General features: G+C 36.9%; 2 protein-coding genes across 4 annotated transcripts in view; both read left to right on the top strand.

Annotated features, from left to right (window-relative positions):
* Nucleotides 1-9,535, top strand: part of LOC115418010 (importin-13-like) — a 32,513-nt gene extending 22,978 nt beyond the window's left edge. The window contains exons 18-23 of one of the 2 annotated variants that reach the window (XM_030132287.1): nucleotides 3,453-3,505; nucleotides 5,398-5,464; nucleotides 5,620-5,678; nucleotides 5,772-5,861; nucleotides 6,944-7,125; nucleotides 7,395-9,535. In XM_030132287.1, coding sequence (XP_029988147.1) covers nucleotides 3,453-3,505; nucleotides 5,398-5,464; nucleotides 5,620-5,678; nucleotides 5,772-5,861; nucleotides 6,944-7,125; nucleotides 7,395-7,491 — 548 coding nt within the window. In that variant the 3' untranslated portion in view covers nucleotides 7,492-9,535. Of the gene's footprint in view, nucleotides 1-3,452; nucleotides 3,506-5,397; nucleotides 5,465-5,619; nucleotides 5,679-5,771; nucleotides 5,862-6,943; nucleotides 7,126-7,394 lie in introns of those variants that run through there. The other variant, XR_003935236.1, reaches the window with a different exon arrangement.
* A 717-nt stretch (nucleotides 9,536-10,252) lies between these two features.
* The window catches only part of pfas (phosphoribosylformylglycinamidine synthase), a 27,884-nt gene continuing 11,989 nt past the window's right edge, over nucleotides 10,253-26,147 (top strand). The window contains exons 1-8 of one of the 2 annotated variants that reach the window (XM_030132283.1): nucleotides 10,253-10,388; nucleotides 13,459-13,581; nucleotides 13,785-13,920; nucleotides 16,552-16,657; nucleotides 16,740-16,938; nucleotides 23,037-23,142; nucleotides 25,580-25,720; nucleotides 25,808-25,932. In XM_030132283.1, the coding sequence (XP_029988143.1) occupies nucleotides 13,461-13,581; nucleotides 13,785-13,920; nucleotides 16,552-16,657; nucleotides 16,740-16,938; nucleotides 23,037-23,142; nucleotides 25,580-25,720; nucleotides 25,808-25,932 (934 nt within the window). In that variant the 5' untranslated portion in view covers nucleotides 10,253-10,388; nucleotides 13,459-13,460. Of the gene's footprint in view, nucleotides 10,389-13,458; nucleotides 13,582-13,784; nucleotides 13,921-16,551; nucleotides 16,658-16,739; nucleotides 16,939-17,075; nucleotides 17,090-23,036; nucleotides 23,143-25,579; nucleotides 25,721-25,807; nucleotides 25,933-26,147 lie in introns of those variants that run through there. The other variant, XM_030132284.1, reaches the window with a different exon arrangement.

The following is a 26,147-nucleotide window of genomic DNA, read 5'->3' as shown; positions in this document are numbered from 1 at the left end:
TAATGGCTCAGAGAGAGACTCGTTTGCTTTCTCAACAAAAAGGTTTTCAGCCCAGGGGCCACAAACAGTAAAATAACAAAAAGGCTGGTGGTCATTGGACTCTGTTGTCATGTTGACCTTTAAATGTTTGCTCTCATTACTCAATATTCTATGTACAACCACAAAAAAATCACAAATGATCATTTTATCAGAGTAGACCATTGTTGTCACTGCATTGATGATTGATTTCAGATAATAGTAGTTTGGTCCAGGCCTGCAACGACCAATTTACCATAAATCTGGCAATTATTTGGATGATTGATTGCTTAGTGTATGTGTCAGAATGTCACAACACACCAAAGACAATGGCTGATGTAACCTTTCCCAGCATACGGTTATTTCATTGATTAATTTATTGTTATTTTAAACCAAGGGTCATCATAGGTAACATGAAATGCTACAGATCATATAAAACAGGAAATGGGAAGAAGCTGGATTACACAGTTATTCAGTTTCAATTGACCCTTGAAATCAGAGAAATGAATATGATCCACGACTTTGTGTCATACAAAGCCAGGGTGTTTTTAAGCAAAGATGGTCTCCTGCTCATTTATGACCTAAATAAAACAAATATATATATATATATATATATATATATATATATATATATATATATATATATATATAGATATAGATAGATATAGATAGATAGATAGACAGATATAGAGATATATAGATATATATATATATATATAGATGTATAGATATATATATAGATATATATATACACAGGGTGGGGAAGCAAAATTTACAATGAACATTTAGTTGTTTTTTCTCAGCAGGCACTACGTCAGTTGTTTTGAAACCAAACATATATTGATGTCATAATCATACCTAACACTATTATCCATACCTTTTCAGAAACTTTTGCCCATATGAGTAATCAGGAAAGCAAACGTCAAAGAGTGTGTGATTTGCTGAATGCACTCGTCACACCAAAGGAGATTTCAAAAATAGTTGGAGTGTCCATAAAGACTGTTTATAATGTAAAGAAGAGAATGACTATGTGCAAAACTATTATGAGAAAGTCTGGAAGATACTATTAAAGAAGAATGGGAGAAGTTGTCACCCCAATATTTGAGGAACTCTTGCGCAACTTTCAGGAAGTGTGTGAAGGCAGTTATTGAGAAAGAAAGAGGACACATAGAATAAAAACATTTTCTATTATGTCAATTTTCTTGTGGCAAATAAATTCTCATGACTTTCAATAAACTAATTGGTCATACACTGTCTTTCAATTCAATCCCTTTCAATCAAAATATTGTAAATTTTGCTTCCCCACCCTGTATATGTATATATATATATATATATATAAAACTGTAGTATATAGTCACCTCAGAAGTACATTATATTTTTAGGCATTGTTTTGAGTTTGTTAGAGAAAACGTCAGTCATTCCATCCTCGGGATCCACAGGTTCTAGATGTAGTTTATATGCTGTTGTGTATTCGTGTATGCTGTACCACATTTGTCCAGCAGTCACCGCCAAAGCGTTCTGGGCATAGCAGCGTGATTGTAAGGCTATTGTTTTCCAAAATTGCTAATATCTTCCAAAATATGGGTCCTATCAACTTGCCGTTTTCACTACTGTCTTCCTTGACCAAAAATACATAAGTGTGCCAAACTGCAGCGGTCATCTCTTTCCGAATTTTGTGTGAATCCCAAGACACACATACACGCATGCAGGCACACAAAGGCCGCTTGGCTTTTATCATATAGATACACATTTTTATTCATATTTATGTATACTGTTTTTATTCATTTGTTTATTTTGATGTGACCATTTGAGATGACTGGTCAGTTCATTGGTAGGTCCCCAATACACTTAATAACAGAATATCTCTGGATATCTTCAAATTTGGCTCAAACATTGATTTTGCCCCAACGAAAAATTGATTGGATTTGGCGGCCAAATGTGACGGTTGCTAATTTAAAAAAACTGAAGGTCACTAAACTATAAAGTCTCACTAATTGCTGGTTGTTAGTAATGAGAAGTAATGCAGGAACACATTGCAATGCAAGGATGGTGGATATGTTTGACTGGATGTAAATTAACCAGCAATTAAATGAAAAGGTGTTCACTTATTTTTCTATGCCTATTAGTGGTTTAATTCCTTTTACAGTGAATTGAATGGTTTCTGGATGTATTGTCAGTGTTTTATTATGTGAAGTGGTCTAATGTAATGTTAAATGACCCCCACACCAGACTTTTCCTCCTTAATAAGGTGATAAAGTCAAATTGTTGATGTAGGGTGGTTGTACCGGTGCTGTCTGCTTCTCCCTTTCCCTTTGTGTTGTCCCGTTTTTTCCTCTCCTTCTGTCCTGCTTTGACTGGTTAAGTAATGGCTGCCTTACCTCCTGCCTCTAAACTCTTTCTTTTCTGAGCAGGTCCCCTTCACTAAACAGTGTCAGTACAGGATACAGTCACAGCACAGAGACCACTAGCTTATTCAGTCGGCTGACATTTAACATAGCAGGGCGGTCCAGCTCAACACGGCTGCCGCTACTGCTGTACTAGGATTAGAGCTGGTCTTTCCATCACAGCCCCCTGAATAAGCGCTGTATTCTCTTGAGGGGTTGTGTGTGGATGAGGTCTGGAGGGGTTATTGAGCAGGAAACGTGTTTGGAGTCTGGGAACGGCTATCGCTGGGCGCTCACTACAGACATTTGTTCTGTTTCATGACATGTTTGCTGTTGGAGTCCTTCCAACACCAATCAGGAATCTCGAAGTCAATTTTCCAGTCCAGAAATCTTAACAGGAATGTGTTTTTAACTGTGCATCATTTGCAATCTGTCTTGTAGTCTGTGTCCAGCATAAGGGAGGAAGTGATATCCAAACCTATTCCTGATCTTTGAGTGTGATTTAATACTGATGGCTCTGGGTTCACCTTTGAAGCAAAGGGGAACTTATAGACCAGTTCTGAACGGACCCTTGATGGAACCTCCTCCCCTGAGGCACGTCACCCATCTTCTTGTTATCTGGTCATAGTGTTGTCAGCGCTGCCTGGTGGGGAGGAGGTAAAAAGGGGTCATTCAGGTTTGGTGCCCCTTTTCCTCCAAACTGTAACAGTAACAGAGGTGCCTCCTGGGTTCCCACTCCAAACCCACTTTTGTTTTTTTAGGTTTGTTCTTTTTCTCTCGTTACTTCTTTCTTTGTTTCTCCAGACAGTCCCATGTCTTTGTCTTCAGCCTGTTTTTGTTTTTGGTTGGTCTGTTCTTCCAAGACTCAGCCAAAGCTTCATACGCCCCTCCCCCCTTCTCCCCTTCGTTCCTTACTCACGTGTGAATTATTTCAATGAAATATTTTTGAGTTCTCTTTTATTTCCACATGACTGTTGAATCTATTCAGTTGCTGTTTGTATATTATTCTTATTCTCTTATGATTTCTTAAGTTTCATCTTTATTATATTTTAGGACCCAGGGATCATCCTGATATTGTTGATTCATTTATGCAACTCCAAGCTCAGGTGTGTTTTTGGTTTCTTATTTCATTCACTTTGGGTTTCTCGCTCTTTCTCTCTTTTTCTAATTTCTCCCTGTTTCTCTGTCCTCTTCCTCTCTATCTCTTTCTGTTCCTTGTTACTGGGCCCTAAGGTGTCCCATCACATAGGCAAGGCAGTGGAATGACACATGAGGAAATGTTTGAAAAAGAGGCTGCCGTCTCTCCTCAAACGCTGCTGATTCTAACAGTCATGTAACCACACAAATATTGCACTTAAGTTAGTTTATGGATTTCATTCTGTCCCATACAAACTGACAGAATCTTTAATTATTTTAATTACTCAATTATCATTAATTTGTCTGTTAAATAAGACAATACAGTTCCTGAAGAAAATGAAAAATTCCAGCAGTGATGTGCTTCTGAGATTTGTTTGTAAGTATATCATGTCGCAATGTGCTGGACATACACATATACTGTATTTGTAAACTGGATGACTTCTTCAATTAATTCAGTTGTGAATCATAATAATCCAATCATTTAATGCAATATTGATTCATTTAGCAGTATTTCAGTTAAAATACTAATTTTACATGACAAAGATTATGAGTGCTAGGCATCTATGACCTGGTGCGTTGCTTCAAAATATTAATGTTCACTTATAAAAATTGACCCCAAAGAGGGTGCATTAATGTTCTTTTTTGTCAAATTTGACAGACCAAGGCCAGTAAGTGCTTTCTTTGGTGCAGTGGTGGCTACAAGGGTCAAAGCTTTACTCATCCACCACAAAAAATCTCCAGAGATTGTATTAAATCTGTTCATTCAAATGAATTTCCAAGCCATGTCCTAAAAAGCATTAAGCTGAAGAGCCTTATTATTTCTGGTTGATATTGCACTGATACATGAAATTCTCACTGATGGTGTATAATTCTTTAATAAGTAATTTTATTGAATTATTCCATCGCTCTGCATGCTCTTTAGAAAGTGGAGAAATCAGCACTTGGGAAAGTCTACATTCTATGGATGAAATACTGATGCTTCATGGACTTAGATTTGATCAGATCTATTTCCGTCGCTGTAAAGTCAACATCAGGCCACGTTTCTTTCATCAACACCCCCTGAGTCTTTGATGAAATATTTTCGCTGATGCAGAGCTCTTGAGAGGATGATGTAAAAGTGTCAGTATCAGTGTTGTGGTCCCATGTGACTGGTTAGTCTCAGCCCAGTCCTCTTCTGAAGTCATTCCAGCCCAGAGCCAATCAAAGCCCACATGAATTAATATTCAACTAATATTAATCAGTTGAGACAAATTGGCTGATGGCTCTACTGTTTTATATTTTTGTCTTCCGTCTTCATTCTTCTTCCTTTGTTTTCTATCTTTGGATAGATCTGACCTTCATCTCTCTCCCTTTCCCTCTCTCCCTCTCTCCTCTCCTCCATCCTGAATGAGTTCATTACGAGATGAGTTGTATTTCTCTTTATCTGCACATGTTAATTACTTACACACTTCTGTTGCATATTCAGTCCAGTCAACCAAAAACAAGCAAAAGTAATGTTTCAAGTACAATTAATTTGTAGAAACAAAGCAAAACCATCATTACCTTTAGTTTGACTTAAGTTTCTAATGATTTTAAAGTTTGATTTTTTGCAATTTGTTTGTTATACCTGCTGAGTTCTGCATTGGAGGGTGTCTGTATGAGTTTGGATATAATTTTTGTAACAGATGGTCAGAGTATTATAGCCTGGTAGGCAGATCTGTTCTCAGTCCTGTGTTGCTGTCAGATCCGGCTACCAGGCTGAACGGGTATGGTTGATAGCATTATTGTGAAGGAGCTTATGCAGTGGAATGTGGTGAAGCAGTACCGATTGGGTCGGGCCGACAAAAACATGCTCTGTTTAATGCCTTTATCTGCCTCTTAGGCTCTCAAACGGAAGCCCGATTTGTTCTTGTCTGAGAGTCTTGATGCCAAAGCAGTGTTCCACTGTGGTGAGTTTGCACATCATTTACACAAACACTGTGCTGGGTGTTTTGCTGCAATGCCTGTGAAATATGTGTCTGGCAGTACAAAGTCCAAAAACTGTAAATGCTTGACACCATCCTTTGCTAGTTTATTGATGTCTGTCTCTCTCTTCCACTTCTAGGAGTTCTGTCACTCAAATTTCCTGAGGCCCCTACAGTCAAGTCAACATGCTTGTTCTTTGTGAGCACACACACACAAATTGAAACAAGAATACAAATATTAATGAAGCATTTGACCGTCATTATATTGACTGTGTTTTTGTGTTTGCCTTAGACTGAATTATTACCCCACTGCTCAGATGTGCCTCCACTGGCCAGGATAGTACAGGACGATGGGAAACTACTGGTCCAGGCCGTGTTGGAGGTGAGAAACACCACATCATATATGACAGTACTGAATTGTACTCATTCTCAGGATTTTTCCTAATTATCAAAAGGTTTTAGGTGCTGTCCATGTTTTGGAAAGTGCTGGTGTTTGAAGGCATAATGTTTTTGATCATTCATCCTTATCATGTTTGTGAAGCAAAGTTGGTAACACGTATTGTACATAAATCAGAAAGTCTAGTAATTTCCCCTGATAATGACCTGTTGGCATTTAAAAAAGTGTATGTGGATGACCTTAATCTGTGCACGTATGAGTATTAAATGTGTTGAAACGCAAGTTATGGTTAAAGAGGCTACATTTTGGTGCATTTTTATGAAATAAACCCATTAGGTAGCAGGTTCATCAGAAAAATCGGCTATACATGTATATTATTAAATATTTATCTTATAGCCACGATAGATACTGATGATATTTAACCCATAAAAACTCAAGCATCCACTTTCGACTGAAACCCATGGAGTTGGATCAGTGACAGTGGATGGAGACACTGGGTTTGTGTTCAGTTAATGAGAAATTTGACTGATTTTCTGTTTTGATATAATGACCTTTGACTTTATTCTGAGCTTTTATGAACGTTTACATGATCAGTCAATTAAACATTGGAAAATAGATGATTTTCACCAGAAAAAAAGCAAAATTCAGACTATAATGTTATAATAAGGGGTGATAAATCACTAAAGAAAGGTTAAATAGAGACAAAAATTAATTTGGGAACTGACATGATAGTCATATTGCGGTCTTATGGGTTAACTTGAAGAATCTTGTAATATCATTCTACTGTCTATGAGTCTAATCTAGTCTTGCAGTCTAACATAACTGAATTCATCTTCAACTGTCTAATAATGTCTTGACTGATAAAATCAGCCACACCTAGGCTAGATACCTGTTTATGTTCATTTAGCTTAAGGTAATCTACAAAAACCACTGAACCCCTCTGTGGAAGGGGACCCTGATTTCACCAATGCTTCAGTTGGTTGTGTTATGACGCACTCCTCTTTTCTTCCGCTGTTATTGTGAGCAAGTTCCTGTGGTGAAATACTGCTTGCTCTCTGTCTCTTCAGGGCATTGGAGGCGGGGCGTCTCGAAGCCTGATGGACCAGTTTGCAGAGGTGCTTTTCTGTCTCAACAAGCACTGCTTTTCTCTGCTGGCTGTGTGGTTGAAGGAGGCACTGCAGCCTCCAGGATTCCCATCATCACGGGTCACAGCTGAACAGAAAGTCACCTTCTCTCAGCAGATACTCAGGTAACACCCAGGAATATACCTAAGCCACATTCAATCCAAATGTATCAGAAATTTTAACCAAATTTTCAGAAAATCTGAAATGTGAGTTGTCATTCACCATGGTTTATTTAAACACTTAAGTGTTGGTTTACCAGGTAGATACACTAATATACTAACTGAGTTGATAGATGTACCTAGAGCTGTAACGTGGAATATAATTTCCATCTATTTTATCCTTTATCCAGTCATTTATCTCCTCATTGTCACTCATCTATTTTTTTTTAACTCAGAGAACGAGTGAACAAAAGGAGAGTGAAGGACATTGTCAAGGAGTTCACACTACTGTGCAGAGGGCTCCACGGTACAGAGTACGCCGCTGAGTACTGAAACTTTACCCTTGAACTCTCACCTACCCATGACCTCTGCCCTCAGTGCAAAGAGCTGGATGCCACAACAATACAGTCATCACAAACCCCTTCAGTGAAGATATCATGAAATGATTGTACTAACGATAACCCACCCCGCTGCAGGACAAGACATGGAACCACTCCAGCACCAACCTGCCATCGGATTAATGGACGAATATTAAATCCACATTGGCTTCTAGGGACATAGATTTTTTTTGGACCCTCTTTCCTCTAATTTAAAGGTCTTTTGTTTGGGAGAGCCATGAGCAGCACTCCCAGCATGCTGCCTTATGCCTCCTTCTCTCTCTGTCTTGTTCTGCCTTTCTAGATCTTCCCGTGGTTCCTAGGTTGTTTCCTAGTGATTAGCATCCATTATGAAATGGTAGTGGTATCGTACGTAGCTACTTGACATTATTTTTCAAAGTAAATCAAATTAATTATATAAATGTACTGTATATGTATTCACATATAAAATGATGGTTGTTGTCAGTCCTGCTGCTGCTAATGGGAAAAGAGAAGGACCAATGTCAGGAGAGGAATCTGCAGGAGAAATGAATTACAACAATATTATTTACACCCAACAGGGCCAGGGCATGGCCTGTTATCTCTGCATTTGCCAAAATATTGTTTGTTTTTTTTTTTTTTTGTTTCTTCTTTTTTGTTATAGATGCCTTTTAAGTGAAGAAAGACCATTTTAAACAACATAACTGGACTAAATCAGTCTCTGTATAGGGCTGTACCTCATGTATAAACACCCAGTCATACTGCAGTCTCCTCAGGTTGTAGAGTGGTTTTTATGCCGAGGTCCCTGAGGTGAAGCAGGACTGCCTAGAGTAATGGTGGAAGGGGAAAATAAAATAAAGTAGCTGTCAGTGAGAAAGGGGCACAAGATGGAAACCAAGAAGGGATTGGGAGGGATTACCAAACCTGAACTTGGACTGCTTAGTCACTGTAATCGTGCAAAAATATTAATCAAGTTGTGCATATTAACAGTTATTGCTGAACACTTGTGTTTATGACTGTATGCGTGTGTTCATACCTGTATGTATGAGAGGTTGTGTGTGCACAGATGTATCTTTTTCCACATGTTCAGTGCACTTATATTGGACCTACAGTACACATGCATAACTTCCTCCTATCTCTAAACAAAGAGCTCTTTCATTATTTCACGCCACACTCATTTAAACAAATTTTTTCTTCTTAAAATTTGACCGAGCACATTCAGTATTTCATCACTGCTGATCACCGGCAACCACACACACATTAAACCTCCTTATCATCTGGAATGACCAACCAGCGATAATCATTGACCAGACTCATCTATCATTGATCTTTCAGACTGCACACCAATAATTGCTCTTAACAAACGCTTGTGAACAAGCCACTCAAACCCTTTGGTTTATTTGGGTCACTGCCTTGGAGAGGACCAAGAAGGATTAGAGTTCAGTAACAAAATGAAACATCTCTGAGAAGGTTTTTCAGCATTTAAAATAATTAACACCACTCTGTGCTTATCCATTGTGAGACATTGTCGGTGAAGTGATGTGACGGCTGTAAAATAGACTGTTCAGTGAACAAGCAGGACCAGTTAACACCTAATAATACTCAGCATCGAAATGTACTTTGTGGTCTCTGATAAAACTTAATCTCAGTCTAATCCTTCTGTCTTATCCGAGGTGCCTGCAGACATGTAGCATGTATGTGTTTTGTGGGGGTTTTGGGGTTCAGGGGACGAACATGTACAGTGTGTGAAATACTGCAGAAAGACATAATTTAGGCTGACACGTGAGACAAGAAACTGTTTTAGAGTGACCTGTCCTGTCTCACTCTGATCCGAACTGTGAATGATTGGACGTTCAATCCTTGTTCTGTATTGTGGTCTTATTAAGGGCATAGTGAGGAAAGAAAACAGTGTTTGTCACAGTTTAAAGAAAGAGTAGTTGGTGGCGGAGGGGAGGGAGATATGAAATGTACATTGTTTTTTGTACCTTGGCTTTAATTTATTAAATATATCTAAGACTGCGGCTTCTGTTTTGTTTTGTTTTTTATGTGTGTGGGTGTAGTTATGTTCTGCACTGTTCAGGCAGCATCACTGTGAGCTCACACTGCAATGAAAACCAGATCAAGTCCAAACATGGAAAGGCAAGGAAATACATCAGCCATGAATGAAACCTAAGTTTTGTTTGTTTGTTTTTTTAAATAAAGCCCAAACATGTTTGTCCTTGAAGCTGTACTCTAAAAATGCCGCACGTTTCTGCTCAGACATAACTGAATAGAAATGTATGCATAAGTGAGAATTTTACACAAAGAGTGGTTACTTTGATGCAAGAATGCGCTTTTTTTTATTGAACAAAGAACAATTCAACAGTATATATACGTAACAGAATACATTAAAATAGAATTTTAAAAAATCACATTTCACAATACATTTTACATTTCAAATATATAGAAACAAATGTAAGTAAAAGTAAATAAAATAAATATAAAAAATAAAATAAAGCTCGAGGTATAAAATAGAAATTATACAAATTAAGATTATATACTTGACATAGTTTTTTTTGATTTTATTTGTTTTAGAGTTTATAGTGTTCTTTAAATTGTCTAAATAAGTGGAAAAAGGGCTTTAAAAACAATAATATTTGGACGCTGGTGTGCAGGATGCGCTTTCTAACAGCAGCTTTGGGATTTTTGAGGAGTTAAAGTCGCGCATGCGCACACCGGGTGTTCACACGTGGGTCAGGTCCATCCTGTCAGCCCACAGACCTCCTCCAACTCAAACCACTTCACCTTCATTCAAGAAGAGCAGGATCTCCTCCGGGACTCCAGGGGTTAAACTTTTACCAGACTCAAAAACGAGAAGTGCTCAAACTGCTGCACGTAAGTTTAGCTAAAGTCACACTTAGCTTTATGCTAATGCTGCTACATTTGAGCTAATTCAGTTTTGACACTAAAACTTCCCAACTTCGGGCTAACAATGATGTGGCCTCAAACTGGGCATTCTGTACTCTGAGTCCAACCTCACATGAAGAAGCTGTGTCTTCTGTGATGTTACTAATCAGGCAGGTTCATACAGAAAGTCGTATCATTGTGTTTGTGTAAAGATGTGTCTCTTTGTCATACCGCTGTGTGAGTCTTTGAAGAGGAGGAAGAAGAGGAGGAAGAGGGGTCCATGTGGTGAAGGATTAACAGAAAGCTCCTGACTGTTGTGTGTGACCTGCATCATGGACACTATCAGCTATCTGATTAAGAGTTTGTGTGTATTTAGTGTTTAATGATTTCCTCTTAACATTACACAGTGGTGGATGAAGTACATATCAGCTAAAATGTGCTTACAGGTCTTATTTCTGTCTTTGTGCATAAGAAATCAATGTAAGTGAATCCCCAGAGGAACTTTGTGTTGGTAAATGCAAGTTATGCAAGTTTACAGGATTTCAGTTCTGTTGCAACATGTTGATGGTCATATGAACTATGTTTTCAGCTCAAAAATGTTCAATTTCATCCCAATTAATGCCATATTTTCATGTCACAAATGGCCAAGTTATATTTGAACTGAATTTACCTGAAAAACAAATATTCTATTCATTTAGATTCCCCAGTTTTTCTTTCAAGATTCTATCCTACATATCACATATTTTATTTTTACAGGTTGCAGTATGGAGTATGGTGCTGATCCATCCTGCTTATGTTACACCAATACTTACATGAAGAATGTCACACGTCACTTTTTAAATCAACAGTTTTCTAATAATAAGCATTTTTATAAAGAAATAACAATTTTATATTGTTGTTTACTCGTTATTATGATGACAAACTGTACAATAGGGATGTAACGATGTGAAAATTTCATATCACGGTTACTGTGACCAAAATTATCACAGTTATCATTATTATCGCGCTATTGTTGAAATGGTGCTCAAAATGTTCAAAAAGTACTTATACACACACTGAAATAATTTAACCAAGTTGTATTTTGAAAAAATAAAGTAAAATAAAATAAAATAATTGGCACAGTGTACCTTCTGTTGGCAGAAACATTCAGATGTTAACCCTTAGTGGTCTGAGTCTATTTTGTCTGTTTTTCAGTACTTTTGATTTTGCCTTTATATATTATATAAACAAATGTTTACTATACCCATGTTTGGGATCTTTTTTTTTTTCAGCAGAACTTCATCTATATCGTCTGCCTATTATTTTTTTCACTTTAACTTACTATATCAACACAAAAGGATAGAAAACACAAAAAATATATATATAAAATCCGATTTGAAAAAATGTACATGCTTTATTGCATAAATAACACAAAGATGCTTACTGAACCTTTTCAAAGACTTTAAAAGTGAATACTGGTTCCAAATATTAGGTATATAAAATTAAAATTTTAATAAATTAAAACTATACTCAAATATTTGACATAAAAGCAGATCTTTACAGAGGCGTTTTTTCCCCTAAAAGTGTGGTAATCAAACACTGTTATCATGATAATTAGAATTTAAACGGTAATACTAACCATTGTCAATCTTACCACAGTTTATCGTTATACCGGTAATCATTACATCTCTACTATATAATAAATAATTATGATACTAGTTTTTGCACAGGGATCATTTGTGGAAACGGTGACATGGCTGCTGAGCATCAGTATGATGGGATCTGTAACAGCCATGTCACATCCGTCCACTGACACATTTTGTGTTTTTGTGTCAGCTGTTATTGTTTTAGATCCACAATACTAACATTTATGAATAAGAGGAGAATTAGCAATAGTAAGTATATAAGTTTATTACTAATAAAGTACTGGTACTGGCCATCATGGGTAATGTCACATCCGTCCACTGTCACGTCCCTCCACCAGCAAAAGTTTTCACTTACACGTGCTATTCAAAATCCAATATTTCTGAAAATATAGCTTCCACTGTCAAATAATATCAGTAGTCTGTGCACAAATGTATTAGCATTATTTCAACACAGTTCTATGCATTTCTTACAACTTTTTTTTTTTTGACAAAAATGGCCACTCATTTGACCCCCTAAGTAAATTTTAGCCGATAAGTGTATGTACTAATACCACCTTTCACCTGAAAATACTCCCAAATTCAAAAATATATGTAAAAGTGTACAAATAATAATTGAATAGTAAAATAGTACATTTTAAATAGTGTATAAGTAGTAAAATGTAATGATTTTGGTTTTATGTTAATGCTGCATTCATGTGTATGCTACATTTTGCTCATTTGCATAAAACATTAGTATTTCAACCACTTTATAAATGTAGTTTAATCTACAGCAATGCATCCCATTCTCTAATATCATTGTATGTTTGCAGTGTCTTTATCTTGTCTTGTTTTTCTAAAAAGTCAACTTTTCATGAGCACAGACAAATGGGCCAGTTTTCAGCTTGATGATGCATCTTCCTGTTAATTCAAGAGGGTTTTAAAGAGATTTTTCAGCTTCAGAAGAATTTTCTCAGTCCTCAAAGGGACATTTATCCTCACAAACATTCACAATTCGCACACATGAAAATATTTGTTTATCTGGGGACAGAAAGGGAATAAAAAATTGTAATCTGAAAGTGAGTGAAACAGTGAGACAAGTGTTGGAAAAGGAATTAAAATGAAGTCATAGCTCCCTTGACCTTAAGTGTAAACTATTCAGATGGCTCCCGAATGATGAAATTGAGTGGTTGTTATTGGTAAGATGAGCTTAGAGAGATGTTAATGACTTTTGTTTGCTGATTATCAGCCTCCTATGACCTGGGCAGATGTCAGCTTCAGTGAGAAAACGTTCACCGTCCTTAACTTGTCTGTCTTGTCCTCTGGGTTCATGTTGTGACTCAGCGAAATCGATATAAATCAGTTTAATCAACAAATGACCATTAGTGTTGACATGCTGTTACTGATTTTATTAAACAGCGTACCCCTTAAATTGACTCTCTCCATCCGTCCTTCAGTCATGGCTGTAGTGAGGTTCTACAGTAATGAAGCTGTGAAGGGACGGGCCTTACAGAGGGCAGCCAAGCTTTACCCCCACCTGTCAATCACTACAGAGCTGTGCTACAATGTGGAGCTGACAGGTGAGTGTACACCGATAATGAAGATGCTAATCATTTTAGATGCAGACACTGTGGACAGCACAATAGCTCTGAACAATGTTTTACACTTTCACCCTCCTGCATGTTGAGTTTTCTCTTATTCTGCCCAAACTTTTTCTCCACACGCTCCACATATATACTGTTTGAGTATGCTTTTTCTGTTTTTTTCCTTCTCTCTGCTGCAGGCTGTGAGAGTGTCAGTGCGGAGCAGAGGGAGGTTCTCCTCTGGTTGTTTCGTCCTCCCCTGCAGGCAGAACCGCTGTCTGAAAAGCCAAACCTGACAGAGGGCAGCGGGGAGAAACTGGTGGAGATCGGGCCCAGGTAACCACTGCACCCACACAGGTAGTATTAGACAAGTTTGCACTACAAAAACTTTGTCGTACACTAAAATTATGTGGGAAAGCTCAAAACATTTTTTCACATGTTCTGCTAAGTTGTACAGCCTTCATATTTAGAACCTCTTTTGGCACCTACCATTCAAAGTTTTTGGTCCTGTAGGTTGAAACATGGCTGTGTTTTCTTTAATGGTCTGGCTTACAGGATGTACTCTACACATGTTGGGGGGGATTGATTGTCCCTCTCCTCATGTGAAATACTAACCTCTATGGCACCAATTTTACCCCCGACACTTTAAATCTAATCAGTTTAAAGCAGTGATTCCCAGACTTTGTCAGTTTAAGATCCACAATTTTGATGTGGCGTCTCCTCAGAGCCAAATGTAGAAAACTTCTTCATCAGTTGTGTTTATGTCTACATCTCCACTGAGTTTTGGAACATGAGTCATGTGTACCAAGAGAACCTTACCAATCGCCTCTAACAAGTAGTTTTGATGAGGCAGTAACACCCTGTCACTGACTAAGACACTCAAAATAAACATGGCTTACTCAAAAAGCCATAAAGTCTTTTGTTGAGTTCCTGTCTTGTTTTGTTTTACCTTTTTATACCATTTTTTTTGTTTGTCTTTTTATGCCTCTTACATATTTTTCTTTGTGATAAACGATGTGTTGCATCTTTTACATCATGTTTGTATTGTTGCAGTTTATGTTTTGTTACATTGATTAGAATTTTCAACTTATTCATCTTTTACATATTTTTTGTCTTTTATATTGTTTTGGTCTTGTGTCCTGCCACATCTTTTATATTATTTTTGTCTTGTTACACATATTTCAAGTGAGGTCTGTCCCCTGTAATTCCACATTTATAATTACAGTTCTTATATCGTAATGAAGAACATGATTTGGATATCATATTGTTAGGTTTACTCGGACAATTGGCGACCCAGTAAAAACCGCTCCATAATCTTAGTTGGGTTTAAAGAAATACACAGGCATTCAGTCAACCCCAGGGTGCTTTTTTTTCCCCTCTATCCCAGAGTGACAGAAGGCAGTGGATCTCAGCACTAATGAAGTATGAAGATAGGTCTGGATATGCGAGACTAGCTCTTTGACATACTGCAGATATTTTGATACTAATGAACTGTACATGAAAACACTATCAGACACAGTACATGAGTTTTGAGAAGTGTGATGTGAGACAGGATAATCTGAAGCGCCAGCTGCTTTGAAATATAAACTTAATAGAGGAGATTTACATGTTGTTCCCAGCTGTGGGGCAACATCACATCTAGTCTGAAATCTCACTGGTTATTCGCAGAAGATGTAGTGTTCATTGCAGCCATACAAAAATCAATTCCTACTTTGATTTTTCTCTTTGTAGATCCATGTAGTCAGTGTGTCATAATGCTGAAAGTCAGCTTGTGAAGTTTGAATAAAGTGTAACGGATCCCCCTCAGGGAAACCTATATAACATGAGTGTAATATCATAAGATACTGTCTATAGCAGGGGTGTCAAACTCATTTTAGTTCAGGGGCCACATTCAGCCCGATTTGATCTCAAGTGGGCCGGACCCGTAAAATAACAACAATAAAAACAGTAAAATTCTATTATGATCAGGTTTACATCTACAAAGTGTCCTTAAAAATCTGAATAACATAACAACTTGAATTGTCTTAAGAAAAACAAGTGCAATTTTAACAATATTCTACCTCAGTTTATTAGTTTATCATTTACACACGTGCATTACAGTCACACAAAACATTTAGTAACAGGCAGAATATTGGTAAAATTGCATTTACTTTTCTTAAGACATTTCTGTTTGTTCATATTTGTTCAGGTTATTCACATTTTTTGTGAATGTATAGTTTGGTAATGTAAACATTTTCATGTAATTTTACTTTTTTTACACCAAAAAACAAAGAGAAAATTTGGGGTTGTCATTATTTATAGGTTATTATGATAATATTTTACTGGGTCAGACCCACTTGAAATCTAATTGGACTGTATATGTCTGTATGTGGAACCTGAATAAAAATGATTTTGACACCATAGATTGTTAATATCTTCAGTGTAATTTTTGCAATTTTTCCACAAATTCATCCCATGGGCCGGATTGGACCCTTTGGCAGGCCAGATTTGGCCCCCAGGCCGCATGTTTGACACCTGTGGTCTATAGGGAAAACATTATCTTTCGTCTGCAGTGCTTGATGAATATTCGCACCTAATGTGTGGAAAGCAAACTCATATCAGATTTGAGCAGAGCACAAAAAAATCAGACTAAATAAATACACAAATCCAGTCAGGAGAGTAGGCTGACTGTCAGATTGCATGCAAGGGATGTTAAAACAAACAGACTGTGCAACTATGGGAGTTTATTGCAGTACCTGAAACATCACATGGTAATACTGAATGATGTGATGAGGCTACCGGCTGTGGGCGAACATGATTTGCATTCTAATGAATCCCATTACACAGAAAAAACAACCATATGGCATGTTTTTTAGAAAATTAAAAAGAAAGAAAGCAGGTATTTGAATTACAGACATTTTCAGAACTGAGGTGATGCTGGAATCAAAGAGTTTTGATCAAAATTGCTGCTTATTTTTGTCTTTTTAGATTAAATTTCTCCACCGCCTGGTCCACTAATGCTGTGTCCATCTGCCAGAGCGCCGGACTCACTAATGTCACACGGGTCGAACTGTCTCGCAGGTTTCTAATCAAGGTTTGAAGACATGTCGTCGGTGATCTTTGTTTGTTGTTTACAGTTTGTTAGTCTGTGTCTGATGTGTCATTTCCCCTTTTAGCCTGTTAATGGTGACGGCCTGGACAAGCTCAACGGAGATGTAAAGAATCTGACTGATTGTTTGTACGACAATATGACAGAGTGTATTTATCAGCGTCCAATCACATCCTTCTCTGTGGAGGCCAAACCACAGCAGGTATTTGAAGTGGACATCTTGGGAAAGGGTCGTGCAGCTTTAGAGGAGGTCAACGATAATCTAGGTGAGATTTCCTTTACACACCAAACAAACCAGTGAAAATTTCCTTTGCACTATTGTTCTCCAGTTTCCCTATATCTGTCTTTTATGCATTCCTACTAAAATCCTCCTCTCTTTTCCCTCATTTCTACCTCTTCTCAGATTTGCTGCTCTCTGTGAGTACATTGTGTGTGGTGATAATGTCACATGATGCATGACATTGCTACTTAGCTGGTTAAAGTCACCAGACAGTAATGATGCTGCTGATTATCTTACACGTGCATGTGTGTTTGTGCCTAATGGGACATGACTGCAAATGAAACCCATAAAACAATCAAGGTTTCATGTAGACTTTTTTTTCTTTCTTTTTTTTTTTTTTTAAACCTGTACTGTTCAGCAATTTGGCCTCCAATATAAGTGTACTGGTGCCACGAGTTGCTTGACAGTTTTGATCTAAGAGGGTTTTGAACCTTAGATCAATTCCCCCTGTTGGTTGGATTTAGTTATTTTATCACCGTATGGCTATTACCTGATGGGAGAACAGAACGGGGTAACACACAAGCAAACATTGATACAGACCCTGAAACCGAAACAAACAACAGGCAAAAAAAGAACAGTAACAATATTTTGTTGGTAGTTCTTCTAGGTTCAACATTGTAAGCCCGTATATCAAATATACTTAAAAAAAATTAGAGTGCACTTAAAAATATAAGTTTGATGATATTACTAAAAAATATTAAGTATAGTCAACTCATTTGTAGAAATAGTCAAACATCTGAATAAATTTAAATCCATTTAGCTTAAATTAACCCTTTCATGCATGAATTATGAGAACCTTAGTCACATTTTTTTTCCTGAGTGTTTTTATTCCTCTTTAGGCCTGAAAAAAAAAACAATGCAATTTAAATTTTTTTAATAAACCTATTTTTCATAGAGTTACAAAACTGTCCACCATTTGTTTAATTGTTGAAGCAAAGAAACACGTATTTAAAACGCAATATCAGAAAGTGATATACTGTGTGAAAACTATGAAATAAAAACATTTTCAATGCAGCTGATCTGATGTTTTCTCTTATTTTAATCCTTAGGGGTCATACTCTAATACTAGCCCTTACTCACTTCATGGAGATAATACAAAAAAAAATATATAAAAAATACTCAAACATGTTAGTGCAGATCAGGTTTATCAAGAACAGCAAAGTGACAGTAATGGTCTGACTGTCAGTGTATGAGATGATGCATAAGCGTCCACTGTGTTGGCTGATATGGAACTGAAACAACAAAACCCATGAATATACAAGAGAACAGCTGGAGAAGAACTGTCCACTGGAGTGACCACTGTGCATGAAAGGGTTAAAGGAGTGATATTTTGCTTTTTTAAATGGAATTATGCATTTTAAAACATTTCCCTGTGGTCTACATAAACTGCAAATGCTATGCTTGAGTCTAAATTCTTCATTAATTCAACTCCACAGGTCCATCTTAAACCCTATTTCTGAGTAATGACACCAAAAAGGTGGTTTTCAGCGCTGGCCCTTTAAATGCACGTTAGCCACTTCAGGCCCCACCCCTCCAGGTTGTTGGTTGTGCTGCTCTGTCATGTTCAACCAACAACTGAACATTTTAGGTAATCGGCTTGAGGTTTGGACATATTTTCAGTATGGACTACAACCGCTGCTGCTGGTAAACAATTATGTCGTACTCGGAGAAATGTTGTTGGAAGTCTTGACCTTATATGTGCAAATGTCATGATGTAACTAGTTATAAATGTAACAAATTAAGTAGGAATTCAAACAGGTTGTAGAAATTCACTCGATTTTTGCCTAAATGAATATAAAGATAGTTTTGCAGCACCTGGAGGGTTCAAATTCAAACTTTTTGAACTATTATGGTCCAAATTCACAAATAAATGTACCAAAGACTAATAAAAGTGAGTTTAGCAAAATATGAGCCCTTTAATAAGTTTTAGTTTTGACCACACCTCTTTTTCTTTTGACCATGTAAATCGTCACCTGCCCATGCATGTCTGGACATGCCAGTGTCAGTGCTTTCGGTCAAACAGTAGCTGCTTTAGGAGTTTCAGTGCTTATCATACAAGATACAACTCAAAAAGTTGTAAGCGGCTGTCGACAATTATTTGTGTTTTACTGTGAGAGGAGTGTTTTGTTTTATTGTCCAGCAGTTCCATCAACCTGTTCCACAGACATTTTTTCTTAGCTAGGTGTCCACTAGCTGACTTACTACTTTTCTCAGTGGGGAAGAGGCTGTATTTTTTTTTTTTCAGCCAGCGCTACTAGTTCCATGAACTTTCATCTGTTAGCTAGCTAGAACATAGCACCAACACTGCAAGACTGGATAAGTTGAGTTTACTAAAAAAAAATTGAGAAAAGTGGTTGCCTTAAAAAAATTAAGTCACGATTAACTTTTTAAATATATTAAACTTACAATCCTGTGTAATATCAACTGCTTTAGAGTTTAAGTCAAATGTACTTAAAAAGTTCATTAATCATGACTTAATTTTTTTCAAGGCCACCACTTTTCTCAAAGACTGGTTTTGCTGTTTTGAAAAGAACAAAACCAGTCCAGTTGAACCTAGAAGAACAATGACCTGGGCAAATGAGAACCTACACAGACAACAGTAACAATAAGCATTAACAACAACAATAAACAGTAACAACAACTCTTTTCTTTTCTCAAAGCAAGAGCTGCACGATTTACTGAAAAAGTCATATTTTGATGATTGTGAAGCATAAACCCAGACGATAGTAGGGGTGTAAGAAAATCGGTTCTGCAATATATCGCGATATTTCATTTCACAATACTGTATCGATATTAAAAAGTACTGTATCAATATTTTTTGGTATTTACTCAAATGCAGATATTGTGGAGGTTCATTATTGGTTTTTGTTTATAATTTATTTATTATTATTGAACACGCTTTTATTAAATAATGTTAGTTCCTTTGTTGGGATTGGACAAAAATATTGTTATGATGTTAGTTCTGAACTAATAGAATATGAACATTTGAACAAGATCCTAAACTGTAATGTCTGTAAAACAGAATTTAAGTTTGAACACAGGAACATTTTGTGATCTAGCATTAGATCCTGTTGTGATCAAATAAAAATGTGTTTAGTATTTGTGCATATTTCTGGTGTAATTCAATTCTTCCAAGAAATAATCATTTAAAAAAAAGAAACAATTTTTTTTTTTGCCTTTTTAACAGTATCGTGATATATCGTGATATGCCGCGATATATCGTATCGTGATCCTAGTATTGTGATTTTTATTGCATCGCCAGATTCTTGCCAATACACAGCCCTAGATGTTAGCGGTCATTTTTTGAAAACAAGTGTATTTGTTGTTTTCACATGTTATCACACTCACGGTAACATCAGCCTGGAGGGAAGACAAGGCTTTCTTCAACTGGCCACCAGTTATTTTAACTGGTTGATGTTGCCAAAACATTGTCTGATGTAGTAACTGAGGTCGAGACAAACCCGAGTCATACTTCTACAGAATCCTGTCTGAGAGAGAAAGCCCACACATAAAAATGCATTTATACTTGTCCTAATACTGCCATACAGTACATACAAACTGCACCAGTACCTCATCAACAGCAGGAGACTGTCAATGGAGACATGACAATGGAAACATATTTAGGTTCTATTTATGTCATATGATTTAGCGTTGACCTAACAAGGCCGTTTCTCCTGTCACTGTACTGTAGCTGACACTAGATAATCAGCTGCTCCTTTCTTAACAGCAATAATCCATCCATCCATCCATTCAGATGTAAAATATATAGAACTGTTTCCACACTTTCATCCTGTAGCAGTGTTAGAGGAGGGATTCTCCTCCTGGGAGTTCCCCTTATGTATGTAAAGTGCATCTCTGGTTGGGACTTGGTTATTTTTTTTTGTGATTCAATTAGTGTCCACTTGTTACTTATTTTGATTCTTTTGAGTGGTGAAAAAAGTATTGACGAAGTATTGATGGCTTGAAACAGATATTAAAGGGGTCATATTTTGCTAAACCCACTTTTAGTAATCTTTGGTACATTTATTTGTTCATTTGTGGACCCCAATAGTTCATAAAGTTTGAATTTGAACCCTCCAGGTGCTGCAAAACTATCTTTATATTCATTTTGGCAAAAATCAAGTGGATTTCTACAACCTGTTTGAATTCCTGCTTAATTTCTTACACTTTTTAACTGGTTGCATCAAGCCATTTGCACATATAAGGTCAAGACTTCTGACGCACACTTCTTTGAGTACGACATAATTATTTATCAGCAGCAGCAGTTGTAGTAAAAACTAAAAATATGTCCAAACTTCGAGCCGATTACCTAAAATATTCAGTTGTTTGTTGAATTAATGAACAGTGGCTGAACGTGACAGAAAGCGCGGTCATCAACCTGGAGGGGGTGGGGTGTGAAGTGGCTCATTTGGATTTAAAGGGCCAGCGCTCAAAACGACCTTTCTGGTGTTAGTACTCAGAAATAGGGTTGAAGATGGACCTGTGGAGTGGAATTAATGAAGAATTTAGACCCAAGCATAGCATTTACAGTTTATGTAGACCACAGGGAAATGTTTTAAAATGCATAATTCCATTTAAAAAAGCAAAATATCACTCCTTTAAATCGACAGGGCTGTCTGTACTCTGTGTATTCACCATCACATGGGATGAGTACTTAAACCTACCAGGACTCTGTGCCATCACATGGCTGAAAACTATACATTATTTTCAAGTTAAACAGAAAAACTTAAACTATTCTAAAAATAAAAACAGAAAAACTTCCTTACTGCTTTCCGCTTATTGCCACAGACTATGCCCGACATGCACAAAACGCTCTGCTTTTTGCCTTAATGTCCAAAAAACGACTAAATTCCAATTAAGTTTTTTGAAAACTACAAGTAATAACCAGTATTCCTGTTTACATATTATGATTTAAAAATGGGTCTTTTTACAGTATCCCTCTGTGATTCCTTTAAATTTTTTTTGGAAAAAATCAGCCTTTTCATCTCTGTGCATATCTAAGCACCTGTTCATATCCTCTTTCTTAATGTTTACTAGCAGGTGTGTGTCTCTTCCCAACAGAAATATGGAGTTTTCATTTGAGCGTGCGTCTATTAGTCTGAGGATTTTTATGTCACAAATGAGATTAGTCTGTGGATTTTTATGTCACAGATGTCACATATTCTGAATGCACCTGCACACATACAGTCATTAAACTGCAGCCTTTTGTGGTCATATAATTGCACAGGCTGACACTGCAGTTATGAAATGATTACTTGTGCAACTCTACTCAAAACATTTACTGTTAAAAGATATCCATAAATTGACTGCAATACACTTATATAATGAAACCTCTGAAAAACAGTTCTTCCCTATATATACACAGGTTTCAGCCTCATGTTGTGCTATGTTGTAGAACGCGGTGTGCATGCTTATGTGCACGGTTTGCTTATTCACTTCTGCCCACCTTCATTAATATTCACAAGCTGCTCCAATAAATGAGAATAATTTCACCCAACACTTTGTAGACTCTCCCCTGCTCAACTGGTGAATTGAGGATCTAATTAAAATGGGCTTATCTGGAAAGTCTTTCTATAGATGCTTAATCCCCCTAAGGAGTTATTTCACTTTCACTGTTTTACTTCCTTAGTTGAAATAAATATGTGCACCAACACAACAGATAAGTTAAAACTTGATAGTTGTCAATGTGTGTAAATGAGATGGCAGCATTTTAATGCAGTTTGTTTTTGGAGTGTAGGCAAATTTGCTAGAAGATTTACATCTGCAGGTTAGACTGTACATAGCTGTTAACTATGTACAGCTGATTTTTTTTTTTTTTTTTTTTCTATTCTGAGATAGTGACTGTGTAAGATACTTATACATTTTACAGTTTTGTGATATTCTGTTTGTGTTTCTGTGTTTGCTGATTCATTTTGTATCTTGACCAGTGTTTGATGCTTGCAAACCACTGTGTGGGTTGATGTTTCCACTGCCGTTGCAAAATAAAGACGCACATTACACACACAGTAAAGTATCTACATCCTTAATGTAGGTTGGTTTTGTTATTAAGCGCTCATATGTGTGTATGTGTGTTGAAATGAACAGGCCTGGCCTTTGATTCCTGGGATCTGGACTACTACACATCCATGTTCCAGCGTGTTAACAGGAACCCAACCAGTGTGGAGTGTTTTGACCTGGCCCAGTCCAACAGGTGGGCTTCTGTCTTTCATTAATTCAGCCTTTATTCATACAAAAGAGCTCCAGTTTTGAGCAGCACTGGTTTGACGACTGTATAAAAATATTCAGTGTAATCTCTGTAACGTCACCTATTGGGTTATGAACTGTCATTTTCAAACCTTGAGATGACCATTGCCATATTTGTCCCCATATCTGGACAGGAGGATATAGGGCGGGGGATGGAATATGTCTAGATAACGCTAACTTACTGAGAGAACACTTCTGATTTCAGTTGCATAATTAAAAGTTAACATGAACTTGTATTTTATAACTGTAACTTCAGTAGTGTATTATGCGCTAATGTTGGCTACGTTAATTAGCAGGCTATCTGAAAGACCGTGTTAGCCCATTACAAATGAATGCAAACATTTTCATTTTGTCAGTTTAACTTCTAAAAAACCAATAAACATTTTTTTCTCATTCAATAAATAGGAAGACTTGCTCCTTAAAAATCATGAACCATCTCAAAAAATGATGATAAAATTATTACGGAATGTTGCTAACAGGTTAGGTATTGTTAAGTGATGGTTAAACCTCCTGAGACAATCTGTGAAATCGATGGTTTTGTCAGAGTAACTAAAAAATGTTCTTTTATTCAACAAACAGAACGGCCTGATCACAATCAAGGGTACCAGAAAGGGTGCACATATAGATAAAAAATAATAATGCTCTATCAAAAAATCAGACAGGCCATTTTATTTGTCTGATATTTCTCTTTTAAGGTCCAAAATATTTTTGTATTACGGTGTCTACTAAAAATTTCGCAGGCTTATACCCCTGTCAAATCAGAAATTATTGGGTGTACGGACACTCCAGCCTAATAGCCTCCATATTTAATGCCTACAAAGGTATGCAAATGTTTTCATCACTCAGGATAATCATGCATTGTTTATTGCATAGATGTCGTGTCCAAAGCATGCGTGCTGAAAAATTCCATATATTGACAGAAACAATAAAATTAGACCCACATATTTTGAATATGGTGTACGGACACTACTTGGTGTACGGACTCTACAAGATTGGAATGGAAACCTGGCTTACCACATGGTCGCATCTCTGTTAGATCTTTAACTAAGTCTTTCTGGTACAGGAGTAAGTAAACATTTGTGAACAAGTTATAACAATATATCTATAAGGCATATACGTGATATTATTGATGGAAGTATATTGGTGTACGGACACTACATGAATTTTGGTGAACAACACGCCATTGAAAACATGCGGTTCGACGTAAACATGTTGGACACATTGTTACCAAATTTTCTGCAGCCAGGGAGCATACCAAAATCTGTCTAGTTGTGCATATTTAGTCATAATAATACTTAAATAACAGGATCCCATTCTATTATTACAATTAAAGGCTGTAAAAGAAGGATTTTCAGAACAAAATGGTTGATTGTCTTAATAGTGAAAATAAGAATTAATAATCAAACAGCTGTTCAACAAAAATTATCAATAAATGAAAAGCAGTGTGATGTGTGTATTTTGTAATAAAAAAAGACACAGGAGTTGAGTAGTAATTATTTATTGTGTTACAAAACATTATGTACAATAATTTTGCTCTACAATAAACAATAAAACAATAAAATTGTGCACATGTTTTTACGTTCATCGGGTCGCCATTTTATCAGTTTTCATCTGATTTTCTTCAAATTTGGAGGATTGCAAGATCTAGTAATAAGATGGCCAAAGAAACATTTTGGGAATGGTTTTGGGGGTATCTTTTTGCAATACTGATTAATAATTGATGCAAATATACTTGTACACCTTGATTGTGATCAGGCCGGAAGCACTTGTTCCTTAAAAATCATGAACCGTCCCTAAAGATGTTGGTAAAATCTATGTCAGCATTAAGTCCATTAAAACCCAGAAAACTGCAGTCAGATTTAACCTTGAATTTATAATGTGTCTAAATAAGAGAAATGTATATAAAATGAACCATTCATACACCGGTGTGAACAATGAAAGTTTAAATTATTCAATAAGGTCAGATCAGTCTTTTTCATGTCGTTCTATAATCTGTTTCCCAGCTCTCTTCTACATTTGGGAAATTCAGCACAAAGCTTTGAAGTAAAAGATTTGGTTGAATGTTCATTTACTGGCAGAAGGGCTTTATAAATAAATATTAAAATGCACCACTCGACCCTCACAATGGTGACTCCAGCATCATTTCCTGTAATAAACTTTAACACACTAGGTGACACATGTAGTGACTCAGTCGTTAATGGAGGAGCTCCATCTGAAAAAATAAAACCCTCCAAACCAGAGAACTGAAAGCACTGATTGCACCGACTGTTTCTGATTGAACTGAACAGTTTGTCTGCACTGAACAGATTAGCAGGGCAGCTTTGTGTTGTCTATGCTTGATGCGTGTGTATTTTTGGAACATTTTTGTGCCCTGGTTCCCTCAGTGAGCACAGCCGTCACTGGTTCTTTCGGGGTCGGATGCTGATCGATGGGCAGGAGCAGACGCAGACTCTTTTCAGCCTCATAATGGACACCCAGCGGCACAGCAACCAGAACAACGTCATTAAGTTCTGTGACAACAGCAGGTAGAAGCGGAGGAGTAAACACAGACACTGTGAGTTGGTGTGTATTTGTGTGTTCCCTCTGACTCAGTGTGACGTGTGTGTGTCCAGTGGTATCAAAGGCATGGACGTGGACTGTCTGTACCCCAAAGACCCGTCCCAGCCCAGTCCATATGAGACTCGACCCTCACTGAGACATGTGATCTTCACTGCAGAGACACACAACTTCCCCACAGGTCAGACACAAACAATTGTATAATACACTCACAGTCAATGAAAACTTTGAGACCATATTTTTCGACATAATTTTTATTTTGAAACCCTAAACTCGAATGTTTTCATACGAGTCATTTGTTTAAGATATTGGCATACAGAAACAAAAATCTAAAGTTTCAAGAATAATTTCAAAACAAAAAACTTAACAAAAGAAAATGGCACCTGCCAATCGCGA

Source organism: Sphaeramia orbicularis, chromosome 4, assembly GCF_902148855.1.
Source record: "Sphaeramia orbicularis chromosome 4, fSphaOr1.1, whole genome shotgun sequence".
Taxonomy (NCBI): Eukaryota; Metazoa; Chordata; class Actinopteri; order Kurtiformes; family Apogonidae; genus Sphaeramia; species Sphaeramia orbicularis.
The sequence above is the reverse complement of the archived record's forward strand: the minus strand, read 5'-3'. Positions and strand labels throughout refer to the sequence as shown.